Genomic DNA, 16,572 nt, shown 5'->3' with positions numbered 1-16,572 from the left:
AACCACCTCTCACCATCCTAATCAATGGAATTTTCCTACTTCCCATACAAACCACGCTGTTCTTTTTAATCCAGTTCACTACCCTGAGCCTACTTTTGTCATATAATTTGTCATTATTCTCCTTTATGGCTCCTAATATTAATAGTAATGATAATAGAGCTAATTCATAGTGATTACTATGTACCAAACGTTGGTCTAAGCACTTTACTCGTATTAACTTTTTTAATCCTCACAGCAGCCTCCCAGGTACTTACTATTATCATCCACATTTTACAGATGAGAAAAAATAAAGCATAGAAAGATTAAGTAAATTGTCAGAAAGGTCACACATCTAATAAGTGACAAAAGTAGGAAAATAAACCCCCAGCAATCTGGGCTTGAATTCCGTATTCTTAATAATCTTAATAATCTTATGACATCACTTCTCATATTATATTACTTCTTCTCCTGTACAATTATTTAAAAGGCAAAATGTTGTTTCTTAACTGTATCTAAGCAATTTCACTGCCATTCGCTCCATTTGGGGGCATATCTATTGTTCTGAGATTTCTTCCTACTATCCCAAATATTCCATGATCATAAGAATTATTCAAATAAATTATCAAAATGCTTTGTTTCCAGAATGTGAGCTTCTATTACCATGGTTTTTACTTAATTTCTACCCTTTCTAAAAAAAATTTGGTAAAATCCAGCACCAATATAGGATAAAAACTCTCAGCAAAATGCGGATAGAGCCACAACATAATAAAGGCCATATATGACAAGTCCACAGTCAACCTCATACTTAATGGGGAAAAACTGAAAGTATTTCCCTTAAGATCAGGAAAAAGACAGGGGTGTCAGCTTTCACCTCTCTTATTCAACATAGTTCTGGGTGTCCTAGCCACAGCAATCAGACATTAAGAAGAAATAAAAGGCATCCAAATTGGAAAGGAAGAAGTGAAACTGTCATTATTTACAGACGACATGATACCATATAGACAGAAGTGTAATGATTCCACCAAGAAATTAGTAGAAATGATAAATGAACTCAGTAGAGTAACGGGATACAAAATAAATATCCAGAAATCAGTTGTATTTTTATACACCAATCATGAACTGTCAGAAAGGGAAACTAAAAAAACAACGCCATTTACAATGGGAATCAATGCAAGCACCCTGCTGCGTTCCTATGAGCCAGTTGTGCCGTGGGTGTTCCTGCATCCTGGCTGCGCCTTCAGCACTTCATTAATCTTTGAGATTCTTACGTTCCTACAGGTTAGTGATATTAGAATAATTACCCAGCAGCTAGTGGTAAAAGTAATTTGAACTTAAATCTCAGTGTTTTTTTTTCTTTAGGAATTTATTTAATCTCACTCTTCTTAATATTTTAGGGAATATGTTAGGACACAGTAAGGGGAGAGAGAAGGAGATGATTTTGCATTTGATTAAGAGGTTCTAGGGTTTATTTCCTTTTACATTTCAGATTTCAGGCTTTCGTACTTTTTACTAGTCTTCCCAGGGGCTTTAAGGTTTATTCATCTTTAACCAGGAGAGAGATGGCAAATGTTTTTGCTCATTACAGGTAAATCGTATTGAAAGAAAAAAAGCGACATCATTTCATACTTCTTTGTTAATTTTTGAAATGAGAATCAGTCATTCGAATTGTCCTTCACTCAACCTTTCTAAATTCTAGGACATTAAAATTAATGTCAGTTAAATATTGGATTAATATTTCTAATTACTGCCATAATATGCTTTGGATTTATGACAAAATAATCATACTTTTAAATTGGTTTTCTACAGACTGTAGAGTACTTCTAGGTCCTTGACACAATGAATTTAGGCACATTTCACAGGATTTAGTGAAAGGTTGTGGTGGTGGACATTTATAGTTGTTACTTGACTGTTGAGCCAAATTGCTTGTCTTCCTATATCTGTTGCCAAGCCACTGACCAGAAAAGCCACCCCTAGTTTACACACTTGCTTTTTGGCATATGAAATTGTCCCAGTGACCCATTTGATTATGTGATTTGCAGTTGGGCAATTAAGAGGGGCTGTGTGCCTCTGATGCAGCTGAATGGCACAGCATCTGCCTAATGTTTTCGTGTGACATGTGAAAGTGTAGGCCTGTATGTGGGGGTACGGCTCTGTACAAATTCACGTCGAAGCTATGCTTAGTAGTCAAGAAAGTTATTTCTCAATCAGTGGCCTTCAAGGGTCAAAGGGAGTGAGATTTAAGAACTTGTGAATGATCGATACTGTTAAAAATGCTTTCTAAATGAGCTATATGTTTTATTACATGAGGGGCAAGGCACTTTCAAAACAGCAAATAGATAGCAAAATTCCCATAAGGAATTGGAGTTTCCTCCAGGGAGAGTAACAGATATTTTATTAGTGGCAATATCCCAGTTGCCCAATTACTCAATTACTTGCAGTAATTAGAGAGGGGGCCAGATTAAATTGCATAAAGGACTGAGTTACACAGTACTTTTTTATGCAAAAGATGTGTTTCTTACATCCTGGCCTGGTGGGTCTGCGTTCGTGCGCCAGAGCTCTAACATGAGACCCTTTGGGGTGGATTTTATGAATTTTTAAAAATATTCCTCAAGAGTGGCTGTGTAGCCCTGACCGGTGTGGCTTAGTTGGTTGAGTGTCATCCTGCAACGCGAAAGATCACCAGTTCGATTCCTGGTCAGGGCACATGCCTGGGTCGCAGCCTGGCCCCAGTTGGCTGGGATATGTGCATGTGTGAGAGGCAACCAGCTGATGTTTCTCTCACACATTGATGTTTCTCTTCCTCTCTTTCTCCCTCCCTTCCCCTCTCTCTAAAAGTAAATAAATTTTTTTAAAATTCCTGTGTTTACTATGGATTTCGTTTAACAGATCTTTCCTATATCTGGCACAGCCTTTGAACTGACCACCAGGAATTGGGCTTTCAAATGTATGATGTTTTGATGTGTGTAAAATTAGGGGGATTAAAAAACAAAATGAATAATAAGAATGCCAAGATTTATCCTTAAGATCATATTGCATTTTTTTTAAGAAGCTGTCTTCTGTAACGTCCGATGGGTTAGAATAAACTTGCCAAATGTTCAATAGCCCTGAAAATAAATTCACAACACCAAAGCCAACTTAAAACCCAGATAGTTAGCTAAATAATCTAGTGGTTAAAAACACTACAGGTTATGCACATGTGGATCATTTCTTTGTTGCCTTCACTAGTTATTTACAACATAATTAAAACTTCTTTAAAATTAAATTCCTAACATAGTCAGCTGCCCATTGCCAAGACTGTGAGGCTTTTTTCAAGATGCAATTAGAGTGAGGCTGAATCAGGTAAATGTCAGGAATTATCAGTAGACATGGGAAAGCCCCTGAAAATGAGCAATTACTATCATATGTCACATTTTTCATCTCTTCTGCTACAAGGTTACATAAAAGGGAAGCAGAGGGGTGTCTTACTGGCCTCAGTGCCATTTGTGTGTATACATAAATTTATACATTGTAACCTAATGTGTATTCATGCCTGCAAATTACACTTGAAAGAAAACTAACAATGTCAGCTCCTACACATTAAACAGTGGGAGGTTTTGTATAGGATTCAAGACTTTTCTCTGCACTCAGATTTTTCTCTGTAGCATCTATGTGCAAGGTATTTCTTTTCATACTTTGCGTCTTATGATCCTCCTTGCTTGTGAGAGGAAAAGGAAGTCAATGGGGGTAGGTATTTTTTTTCTTCCTTTCAAACCAAAATACAGGCTTGGATTTTTTTTTTTCTTTCTTCAAATGTTTTCTTTAACTATATTTTTTAAACCAAAGTCTCAGCTGGTGATATTTTGCTCTTATAAAGACTACCCTTTTCATCCTGTTTCTTCATGTTTTGTGGTATCAGTCCCAGCTCATAATTATTTTCCTCCCATTTAGCCACAGGTGTACATTTGCTAACTGAAAAGGCGTGCTCTAACAGTTAATGTCGATGTATGTCCAAAGGCTGAGCTGGCTTCACTGGATAATTTCCCAGGGGATTGTTCTGTATAATGTAGGGCCATTTGTTGAGCAGTCTGATGTGGAGGGAGAGAAAATGAAAGGACCTGCCAGACAGAAATGGGATCATACAGTGCCTTTAAGAGCAAAAAAAGAAAATCAAAGGGCAATTTCAGGGCCACTCCAGTTCCCCAAACCTGTGCCTAGGAACTAGGGAATCAGGTCTTTTTTTAATTAGTAACTCAGAAAAGTTACTGAGAGAGAGCCTCAAATCAGGTTATGGCAAATTTAGAAATGCCCGTGAGCTATGCTCAGAAATTACCACCGATCCAGAATACTTCTATAGGTGCCTGAGAGTTACTAATTCTTCAAGGATCTACAAAAATGTTTGGAACCAGAAGGAAAAAAATATACATTGATATTGATTCTAAAATCCAAAAAGGTATCTACAAGATTATTAAATATTTAATTGAATGTTTACAAAATGCTTAATATCGACTTAAGTATTCTTCTTAAAAACGGCATGTGAAAATGAATTGTGGATTCATTTTTCTCACTTTTCAAGGTTTTGAGCATGTCGATCATAAATTAAATGAATTGCGCCCTGGTTTGTGTTGCTCAGTGGATTGAGCGCCGGCCTGCAAACAGAAAGATCGCCGGTTCAATTCCCAGTCAGGACACATACCTGGGTTGCAGGCCAAGTCCCCATTTGAGGGTATGCGAGAGGCAACTGATCAGTGTATCTCTCACACATTGCTGTTTCTCTCCCTCTCTTTCTTGGTCCCTTCCCCTCTCTCTAAAAATAAATAATTTTTTTTAAAAAGGAGTCCTGCATGATGCCGGGACTTCAGTTATTAAAAATAATAATAAATGGATTCAATGAATTGCATGTAGCCAATAATGTAAAAATTTTAATTTTTACACAAAAATGTATAATTTAGGTGGGATGTTGGGGTCACTTAATGTTCTTTGTATGACATGTGTGGCAGGACTAAAAAAGACAGCCTGGGGCTGCTGAGCATTTTAGAACTCTGCACCTGTCTGCTCGCCTCCAGGTGTGTGGTTATTCTTGAAGATGCAGAGCAGCAAAGGCTGTAATGAGAAAGACCAGAAGGCAAGCCAGGGCGAAAGGTTCTAGTTTTTTCTTGCTGTGTGCAGTCATAGCTGAGAGGAAGTCACAAAAGTAGTAGTCTGAGCATGAGGAAATTCACAAGACACCTACCTACCTCTACATCGTTGGAAAGATCACAGGAAAGTGCCCCAGTTCTTTTGAAGAGGGAGTATTCACATTACACTGGGGAAGCAAAGCTGCCCAGTTGGGGCATGTTGATAGAACTCCTTTGCCACCTTTGAGTTGCGTTCTCTCCCAACAGGCCCTCACATGCCCCTACGTTTAGTCAACTTTTTCTCAACTTGACAAATGTATCCATTTTTAGCATGAAAAACTTGAAGTGGTGGGAGTAGGAAAGAAGGTGGGTTATCTGAATTCCATGTGTCATGATCCTAGTCTAATTCAGTGACCTTACTTCTTCAGGCTTTATTTTTATTGACCTCACGTGGGGCAGTGAATGTTGACTCCCTTCAAAAGACGGGGGAAGTGACATTTTCTTGTAACCCTCCCAGCAATAACCACTAATAACAGTTTGGTATAATTCTTGCAGAGTTTTTTTTTTTACATATACTAAAGTATTATTTTTTTAATCAAATGGGGTAATAAATAAGGTTTAATTTTTTTTTTTTTACTTAACAATGTCTTAGATATTTTTTCCATGTCAATACATGTATACTCACTTCATTCATTTTAAAGACCATGTGGTATTCCCCTGCATGGCTGGGGCCTTAAATGATCTAACTGCCTTCTATTGCTGGACATTTGGGCTGCCCATTCAACTTTGATTTTTCAGGAGAATATACCATGTGCCTAAACAAACCATTAAATAGTAGCGAGAAATACACACTCTCGGCCCCCTGTGTTGACATAATCCTTCCCAGGAGCAGAAAGAACCAAGTACTTCCCTATATTGATGATTGTTATTAAATGTAAAACCTATATGTGATTCGTTGTTTATTTATTTATTTGTCTTTGTTTTTGCTTTTTTCTCTCCCGCAGTCATCTACAACCAGGGACAAGGATGAACCGACAGTGCCGGTAGGAAGCAGTGGCCCTGTCTGTACCTGTTCGTGTGCCTGTGGAGAGTGCAGGGTGGGGGGAGAGGTGGGAGGACGAGGGGCTCATGCACTTAACGAATAACCCTTTCCCCTGGAATACTTAAGTGGGTTAATCTGCTGCTGATGTGTGTAGGCTTTGGCCCGTAATTAGGGTCAACTGAACTCTGACCTTCACTGACACGTTATCTGGGGGACTAGGTTCCAAAAAGTTGGAGTTCTGTCTCATTTGGTATAAACTTTTTTAGGAGTTGAGATAGTGAAGTAGTCCCAAATTGCATGCCAAGGGACGCTGAGCTGATATTTGGGAACAGTGGCTGGGTGGGGCAGGGAGAGGAGGGCGTCTAATGCTTGATACCTGTTTTCTCTGTATATGTGCATGCACCTAATTTTTGGTTGTAAATTTCTTTTGGTTCCATAAGAAGAAATGCTGCATGAGACCTGTATATTCAATGTATATTTAATACCCAAAAGAATGTTTTACCTTTTTTTATAGATATAATCCCCTGCTAATAAAGATCTCCAAAGCACAGTTCTTCCAGTTTATCCCAGTAAGAACCGTAGTCCTCGTGGTCACGCCCAATTATTAACAACAAGCACATGTTTCAGTTCCTATACAATTAACACATCACATTTTGTATTGGGGAACATGACAAATAAATGACCTTCAGAGTTTTTGTGTTCAGCCATCAAATAGTGATTACATTTCAAATCTATTCATTTCTCTTACCCTTGCCCCTAAAATATTTTGAATATTAAACATCTGAATCAAATAACAGAATTTATTTTGAAATGTTACAGATTTTTAAGGCAGAAAGGACCAGGAATAAAGATACAAATGGCCCCCTCCTCCCTCCTCTAGTGCTCAAAGCAAAGATTTATGGCCTTCAGTGAGCACCGATAGGCTATGCCAGGTCCAATATTGGGTGTGCGGGGGAGGGAGAGACCCAGTCTTTCCCCTAGAGGAGCTCATGGTCTGGCTCACCACTGAGACACCAGTAATCCCCTCTGATTCTTCTGCAAACCATGTAGAATTGGGAACATAATTTCTAGTAGGACATCAATTATAATAAAATCACAATAAGAAATCCAGATATTTCCGTGTACTTCATGCTGACATTTTACACATGCCTCAAGGTTACTATAGGTTTCATATTTGTCTCCAAACATACAGACCATGATCGTTAGTTAGTAAGTATTCTTCAGAGTAAGAATCCGTGGGCAATGGTTCAGAAACACTGTCCACGTTCACCAAGTTAACCTGATTCTTTTTAAATTTAGTGGTGTAATGTGTATCTTAATACTCTAAAGGTAGCTTGGTCTCGGGTGTAGCACTGTCCAAGGTATTTGATTGTGGAGTCCCTAATGGGACTTTTCTTGGGAAACACCTTGAGGATCTGAAGTATGATGGACTATTCTGGAAAACCCTGCATTGTAGAGTGTAGGAAGGCAGCAGGAAACCTGGCCCCAGAAAAATATCATGTCAAGATTTTGGACCAAAAGTTCACTAAGAAGTTAATTTTGCTCACATTACATTACCCATCTGTAGAGTGTGGCCTCCGGAGTGTCTTCCCCTGGGATAACCAACACGAAACCAGACAAAGGGAGAGAAAACCATTCTTATACAGGATAAAAATCTGACAGTGCAGATGTTTTGGTGTTTTCTTTAGATGGTTTGTTTTTAAAGATTAAGAAAAAGAGTTCGTTGGTAACCTCACCTCTAGAGGTTCATTCTTCCTCTCTTACCAGTCAATTTCATTTGTTTGCCCAAAGGATCACTCTGGTAGGAGTCCATGCAAAAGAAACCCCTCTCCCTTAAAGTTAGGAATCTGCTTTGTAGATTCACTATAAGTGGTTCTGTCTCTTTAAAACCACACTTAACACAGACCCTAGAGATTCATGGATTAAAGCTGTGGTCCAGGGGAGAGACGAGGAGTCCCAGGATATGTGCAGGGTGTTCCTTTGGGGAGCAAGGAGAAAAATTAACACCCCTGTCATTTCCTTTCTATTTTATTCTTCATCATTTCCAATTTTCAAATGTTTTCTAATATATATGCTCATATTTTAGTATGAGTGTAGATATAGATAGGTATAGATATAGATAAATATAGCTATAGCTACAGATATAGATATAAGTATGGATGCATACATACATACATACATATATATATACATATTTACTGATTGGGTGCACAGTCCAAACATTTTAGAAACTGCCCACCGGTTCGGATAAATTTTGAGAGAAGCAAACTTGAGATCCATTCCTCTATCCTCCATTTTTTGTCCATGTGAATTGGACACCTCATTTCATTTCTCTGAACTTTGTCTAAAGACAAAAATAACAGTATCTAGTTCTTTGGGTTCATTTTGAGAATGAGATAAACTAATGGAGGTAAAGCATTTAGCACATCAACTAGCATTTACTAAGCTCTAAAAAAATGGTAGCAATTTATTTAGTAGGAAAGGATGTGAGAAAGTCATTCCTTTGGGGAATTTGAAATGTACTTTGAAAATCTTTGGTCTTTAGTGTGTGACCATGTGACAGAAACAAGTGATCACCAGACAAGGTGAGGACCTTATCTGCAATGCATTTGCCATCAGTTTCCGAGAACTAACAGCATCCCTGTCTGATTTCTCTGCTCAGACGAAGCCACGTCTCCAGCGAGGTGGAAGCTCTGCCTCCCTCCACAACAGTCTCATGAGGAACAGCATCTTCCAGCTCATGATACACACCCTTGACCCACTTGCTGAAGGTAAAAGTCAGGCTTTAGTTTGTGAGTTTGTTTGGGGGAAGGGGAAAAGGGCATATTTCTCTTCATAAAACATGTTTACACTTCCATCACACAAGCCTGCTAGTGTCCTTGCATTTGGCATCTTCCAGAGGAAGCCCTGTGCTTTCTCTTCAACAGCTTAGTTCACAATCGGAGACTTCTGTACCAGTAGAATATTACATTCATGTGTCTTTTGGTTCTGTCTTTTGATTCCTCCAGTGTAAATACAGTTTATTATGAGACAGAGAAGACAAAAAGGCTTCTCTCCCTTCAGCTAGAGTGACAGTTCTTTTTCATCATCCCTCCTAAGTCCTGAAATAAAATTATATACTAAGATAAATTGTGCATCTTTAAAAGAGAGAGAAGAGAACTCATGCCTTAGGAGGGCTGAGAGTAGTTTTAGGAACGATGTTCACTGCTGAACATTGATATTGTACAATTCTTTGGCAATGGGAGGGAGGGACATGAGCTTCTAAGCATCTAAAGAGCTCTCTTTAAAGTAAGTCCTTAGGAACAGTCGCTGGAGCCCCAAAAGGCCTGATTTCACCTTTTCGGGAAATGACACGAGCCATCGCAAAGAATCTTTAAGTTCTTCCAAGTTTTACACATTCACAATGAAGAGAGATACATCAAGTTCCTTAAACTGCATAGCTATCCTAAAAGATAATTTTTTAGGTAGGTAGATATCTGATGTGTCAAATAAATATCAGAAGGGGTTCGCATATCACCAAGTCTGTTCTCCCTTCATCTGTGGACCTTATAATTGGGCCTGATATTACACGGGGACTAATAGCCTAGGAAAGAGGTCTCTACCCCTGAATAAACACGTGGGATGAGAGTGTCAGATCATGTCACCTGAACCAGAGTTCATACCCAATACAAAGCTTTGCTAAATACTGTCAAAGGCACAGGCAATCCAGAGATTCAGATGAAGTAAAGAAAACTCTGGGACCTCAAGAATGGCTCCCCAGGCCCTGGCTGCCCTCATTGACACACAGCACTCCCCCATAATAAAAGGGGAGGGTCAAGGGTCACCTCTCATTGGGGAGTTTTTCAATGATGAAAAATTGCTGTTTTGTACACCGGAGAGTTGTATAGCTGACGCAATGTTCTCCAAGGAGCCCTGCTTCGTAGACCCTGACTTCTATTTACTAGTAGTCAGACACATCCTAAATATTATTAGTCTATTTACCCAGAGGCCCACTTGACAAGCAAATTAGATCTGGTCACTAGCCTTGTCTTCCTTCTTCCAGAAGCATCCCCAGAGAAGGGAGTGAAAGGATCACAGGTCAACTTCCTCTCAGCCACTGAGCCATTATGTGACTTTGGGCAAGTTACAGTCTCTCTAACAAGTACTTGGTTTCTTCATCCATAATAATAGTCAATTACCTCTATTTAGCACTTCACAGTTGACAAAGCATTTTCACACCTATAAACTTATGCTTCATAGTAACACGTCATAGATAACGTTGTTCTAATTGCATAAAATATTATACCACCAAAACATATCACATTTATCTACTGCTCTCTCGGCCAGCACTTTAGTCCAAGCCATCCTCAGGGCTTACCTGGGTTTCTGCAATAGCTTCCTAGCTGGTCTTCCACATTCTCCACTGCCTTCTTCTTTGTACATTTTCCACACAGTAGCCCAAGTAGTCTTCTTAAAACATACATCAAATCGTGTCACTGCTGCTTGTAACCTATAGTGGCTTCCCACAGCTTTTAGGAAAGTTGTGAAAAATTTGCCATCATCAATTATCTGCCTGTTTCTCCAAACTCAATTTGACTCACTTTGCTTTAGCCACACAGGCCTTCTTGTCCTGAAACGGGTGCTTCTTCCCTGCCTCAGGGTCTTTGCATAAACCACCCACAATACTTCTCTTTCCCCCACCTCTTCTGTTTTTCCTGCTTTGCCCCACCCATTCTACAGCACTCTGTCTAAAGCACACTTCCCAAGCATCCACTATCAATCGGGGCCTCAATCCTCGTCTGTCAATGCACCCTTTAATTTTTCTTCATTGCTCACATTACAATTTGTGTGATTATTTGTTTACTGCCTGTCTCCCCCAGGAAACAGTAAGTTTCTCAAGAGCAGGGACTCTGTTTATTTATTAGTTGTCCCAAAGGTCTAGCAGAGTACCTGGCATATAATAGCTGCTAAATCTTAGAAAGATTAAACGACTTGGCCAAATTCATGCTTTTGACCTGATATTGACTCAATTTCAAATCCCTCTAAAGCCCCATGGGTTTAAGATTGTATCTTGGTTACTTTGAGCCACTATCTTTTTAACCCCATCTTTGTGAAAGGCCATGGGCGAAAAGAAAAGAACTATTTTAGCTGCTCCAACTCGATTATGAACAGACAACTGAGTATATTTATTTTTAACAATGTGGTATTATATAGTAATTAAGACAACAGGCCCCAAAGCTAGGCTTTCTGGCTTCAGATCCCAGCTCTGCATTTACTAGCTGTGTGACCTTGACCAAGTTACTTAAGCTTTTTGTACCTCAATTTCTTCATCTGTAAAGTCAGGGTGATATAGAATTATGTCTACATCACAAGGTTGTTATAAGTATTTAAGAAGTGAAATATGGGGAGGGTGGAACTGGTTGAAACAAGGTAAAGGGATTAGACAAAGAAGATATACACATCACACACGGGCATGAACAACAGTTTGGGGATTGACTGTGGGAAGGTGGGGACTGGAAGGAGGGGGGCCAGGGAAGAAACTGTAATTTCATAACCAATAAAATTTTTTGAAATAAGTGCAATATACAAAGCATTTAACACAATGTCTAGCAGACCATAAGTACCATACACAGGTTTAGAGCTATTCTGTTCCGTTATTTTGAAAAAAAAATGCCACATATGATTTTTTAATTCAAAATATTCAAAAGGCTATGGTGAAAAAATAAGTTTTATAATTCATCAACCTCCCAATTTTCTTCAGTCCTTCGGCTCTCCCCAGAAAAAAACACAGCTACCAATTTCCTGGGGCTCCTTGAAGAGATGTTCTATGCACATACAACTCTGTGTGTGTGTCTGTATGTGTCTGTGTGTGTGTGAGAGACCTTGCTCACAGGTCTCAATCTAAAGTTCTCTGTTTTTTGTTCGAGGTAGTTCAGTTTCTGATAGGACCTTTTTTTTGTTATTTCTGTTTAGTAAGAGAGGTCATTTTATTTCTGTGAGATGAGAGAAAGTGAATCTGGGTTGTCTCAGAGTTGGGCCACCAGTGATTTTCTGGAACACCTGGCCGTTGCAGGGCTGCACTGCAATTAAAGTGTGTGCTCCTGCTGTATCAATATGTGCCTTCTGGATCCGGGTGCCTGATGTCAAGGTGAAAGCTCTCCCTGAAAGACGTGGAGTGCTCCAATGGTGTGAACCGGAGAGAACGCTGAGAGCCATCATCAGCTCTGGACTTGAGTGATTAGGAAATATGGAAAGCACTTCAGTGCTTTAAAATTGTTCCACAGCACGCAGCCAAGAAAACAGATTGCTTTGGTATTTTCCCCCCAAATTCACAATCATTTTCCATTCTAAGAACAGCCAAAAAAATTAACCCCACAGCTCTCAGAAGTAGTCATCTCTCTTTTAGTTTGCATCTTATCATTTGAATTCACATGTCCTTATGCCAAACTGTCACCTTAACAATGTAGAGCGTGCTGGTTACATCACCAAGGAGATGACATAAACAAGGCAGTAGCTTCCCTGTTGCACTAAAGGACAGTTCATTAGTGTTCCTGGCATCCACCGAGCTGAGTGGTGCTCCGCGGGGCATTCGGTCAGTGTTCACAAAGGGAAGTTTTCAGCTTCATTTGAAAACATCATCTAGGACAGATGGCCTATTGAAAGACACTTCCCTTTGTCTCATCTGTGCCCCTCAGGTGTTTTTGTCTTTCAAACCCCAGAGTTGAGCCCTTGCCAAAAGGGTTCATTGGTGGTTGGTTCGGCCTCTGAGCCTGAGTCACAGGATCTAGCAGTGTTTGTATTTCAGTTGTCTATCGATATGTAACAAAGCACCCCAGACTTAGTGGCTTAAAACTACCACCATATTGTTTATTGCTCATGACCACATGGATCAGAAATATGGGAAGGGACCAGTGGTCAATTCATTTATTCCATCTGATATCAGTCGAGATCATTTGGTGTTACTCAGCTAGATGGACAGGTTAGAAGGTCCCAAAGGGCCTCACTCACACATCTGGCACCTTTGTAGGCACAGCAAGAAGGCTTTGCTCAACTGCGCCCTTCCGATTCTTCATATTGTATTAGGGCCTTTCCACATGGTTGGACTTCCTACGTGGCAGCTAATGGTTCCAAGAGCAAAGCCTCCAAGGGGCTCAGGAGAAGATGCAGAACTTCTAATGACCTAGCCTGGGAAGTCCCAGAATGTCACTTGTACTGTATTCTATCAGTCAAGCAGTCATGAAGACCAGCCCAGACTAAAGGAGAGGAGAAAACTCTCTCAATGGGAAGATACCAAAGAATGTAAAATCACCTTTAATCTAAGCCAATCTCAGGAACATAGATCACTCATTGGGTCATCTGTTCACTATCCTTTAGTGTGCTCTGGGAAGACCACACAGTGTTGAAGGGACAAAGCCATGGTCAGCCTGCTGCTGGTAAAGGTTTAGTTCAAATGAGGCTGAGCAACAGCTTTCCAGGGCCTCAAAATTCTGAACAGGACAGTGTTTGTGAAAAGAAGGAATCTGCTTAAGGCTCATTTGATTGGGTAAATGGTTGGGATAAAGATTGTGTTCCTTTTATAAGAAAGCCCTGGAGAACTAGCATATTGGCCTTTGAGATCACAACACAGCTATCTGAATAGCTCTTTCTAATAAATTTAGTCCCCTGTATTGATTTTAACATTTTCTCTAAACAAGCCATTATACTTACCCAGATATACATCTTCATGAACCTAAAACAAGGACACTGGATGTAGCACTGTTGAAGTGAGAAGTAGCTACTACTATCAACTTGCCTAATAATAATAGCACCAAGTAACATTTGCAGAAGGCTTATAGTCCAGGCATTATGCTGAGTGTTCTACATAAACCTTTGCATTTAATCCTTACTCTATCCCTACTCCATTATTCAAAGAAGGACATTGATGTAAAAAGAAGATGTGTGCTGCCTCACTAAGTGACACATGAAGTAAATGGCAGAGCCAGAATTTGAATCTGTATCCGTCTGATCCAAGATCTGGGTTTGTAATTCTTATGCTCCTCTGCTGCCTATGTAACCTCATGCCCAACTCAGTGTTTCTTGTTCTGCTGGTGTAGACACCAGCATAAATACCAAGAGGCTTGATCTGTCCCTGGAACATTGAATTATACATTCAGTCTGTAAGATGTGACTTTCCCATGTATAAGCCTTTGCAGCAAGAGGTAACATGTCACAGCCTTAGCTCTTCCATCACATCCCCCACACCCAGAATTGCAGCACCGCTCATGAGTCCCCAGTGCACCTCCCTCTTATCTCTTGGTTTTTGCTCAAACACATCAAATAACTGTTGGCCTACCTGTCCAGGAGGTCATAGGTACTAACCTACATATGAAAAGAAACCCCATAGCCAGCTCTGCCACTCTGGCAGAGCCCCGATGACTGGGTGATGACATTGGAGATATTGATGTGGGAACAGGACAGGTGGAATAGCATTAGAGTTTGGCCGTGTAGCCTGTGTGGTCAGCATGTGGTCTAAGGGTCAGACTGCCTGGGTTCAGATCCTTGCTCAGCCTCTTGCTATGAGACCTAGAGCAAGTTTCTCAACCCTCGTCAGGCCTCGGTTTTTCCACCTGTAAAGTGGGATAATGATAGTACCACCAGCATAACTCCGTGATTGCTATTACTCTGCCTTTTAGGGCCATGGTCTCTTCATCTGTAAAAGGTAATAATGATAGGTCCCCTATTGGGAGCTTATTGGGAGTATTCAATACAATAATACCCCAAAAGTATATAGTTACCACTCAGTAACTGTTGACAATAATTTTTCAGTTAAAATTGTGTTCAATGTCATACAATAAAATCCAACTGTAGTGGCCCAACTTAACAGCTTTTTGAGACCTTATTTTTTAGAGCAGTTTTAGGTTTACAGCAAAGTGGGAAGATACAGAGATTTCCCATACACTCCCTACCCCCACACATGCGTATCCTCCCCTGTTATCAAAATCACTCACCAGAATGGTACATTTTTTAACAAGGATGAACCTACATTGACACATCATAATCTCACAAAGTCTATAGTTTATCTTAAGGTTCATTCTTGGTGTTGTACATTCCATGGGTTTGTAAAAATGTATAATGACATGTATTCATCATTGTAATATTATGCAGAGCATTTTCACTGCCCTAAAAATGCTCTGTGTTCTACCTATTCATCTCTCCCAAATCATCCCAAATCACTGATCTTTTTACTATTTCCATAATTTTGCCTTTTCTATAACGTCTTATATTTAGAATCATACAGTATATAGCATTTTCAGATTGGCTTTGTTTTTGGGGGTTTTATTTTTCTTACTTAACAAGAAGCCCAAGAGTAAACAGCCCAAGGCTGGTAACACAGCTCCACCCTGACTTTAGGGGCCCAGTCTCCTTCCGCTTTTTCATTCTTTCTTCCGGACTATGTTTCTCTCATCCTCATAAGATGGCAGCTACTTCCCCTATCATATCTGTATTCTGGAAGGAGAAGAGAGTGCAGCTGCCTTTTTTTATCAGGAAAAGCTTTGTGTTCCCAGAAGCAGACTTCTACTTCCATCACATGAGCCAAAATATGGCTATATAACCAGCCTGACTTCCAGCAGAGCCAGCACTGGGCACTCTGCCTCCCCAAACATGGAACTCCATGGGAGACCCCACTGAAGGTCAAAGGTGCTCCTCTCTTCTTCCCACTCCTAGTAATCTTCATCCTGTCTTCTCAAACTCCAGATTTACAGAGAGATGTGATGTTCCCCCTTCTTCCTCCCTTTTAAAGGGCTCTCTACTGGCCCGTAAATCCAACTTTTATACAGCGGCCCTGAATCGATCCCCAGAAAAGACATGCCCTAAAACATGTCATCAAAGAATCCTGGTTCCCTAAAACACAGGGAAATTATATCCCCCCTCTGTTCAAAACCATCTCACCAATAGTAAAATCCCTAACATTTACAGTGGCCCTAAGGCCTCCTGTGACTTGCCTACTTTCCTCTTCATGTCTCTCCCCTCTTTCCTTTATCTCTCTTTAACTGTGCTCTCCTCCCTCCTTTCCTCCTCTCTCTCAGCCCTGCTCTCCTTCCTCTCATGTGTCATTCCCTTTGCTTCACTTCTCTGGCTGCCTAACAGCCCCTTCTCACAAACTCCAACCGCACTCCTGCCTCAGGGTCTTTGCATGTGTCCCTTCTTCCCCCAGACAACCAAATGGCTTCGACCTTCCCTTCCTTCAAATGTCACCCGATTAAAGAAGCCCAGCTCGATCAACCTTTGAAAAAAGAGCAAAATCAAAACAATAATAATAAAACAGAGTTCTGGATATCCCTTACCCAGCTCTATATTTCTCCATAACACTTAGCATCATGAATGTATTTATTTGTTGTGTGCTGCCTGCCTCCACCCTTATATCGCCAACATGGCAGGACATGGGGCAGGCTCTAATCTATCTTCAGGGCCCAGCACATATGGGTCCCCATAAGTATT

At 40.3% G+C, this 16,572-nt stretch overlaps 1 protein-coding gene across 4 annotated transcripts in view; it reads left to right on the top strand.

The window, feature by feature from the left end:
• Positions 1-16,572, top strand: part of SLC24A2 (solute carrier family 24 member 2) — a 236,597-nt gene that overhangs the window by 135,384 nt on the left and 84,641 nt on the right. For all 4 annotated transcript variants that reach the window (XM_054583207.1, XM_054583204.1, XM_054583205.1 and 1 more), the window contains 2 exons: positions 6,077-6,115; positions 8,777-8,885. In XM_054583207.1, the coding sequence (XP_054439182.1) occupies positions 6,077-6,115; positions 8,777-8,885 (148 nt within the window). The remainder of the gene's footprint in view (positions 1-6,076; positions 6,116-8,776; positions 8,886-16,572) is intronic.

This window comes from Pteronotus mesoamericanus, unplaced genomic scaffold (assembly GCF_021234165.1).
Source record: "Pteronotus mesoamericanus isolate MK-2021 breed Mesoamerican mustached bat unplaced genomic scaffold, CSHL_Meso_final contig_73, whole genome shotgun sequence".
Classification (NCBI taxonomy): Eukaryota; Metazoa; Chordata; class Mammalia; order Chiroptera; family Mormoopidae; genus Pteronotus; species Pteronotus mesoamericanus.
This window is presented reverse-complemented; position numbering and strand designations above follow the sequence as displayed.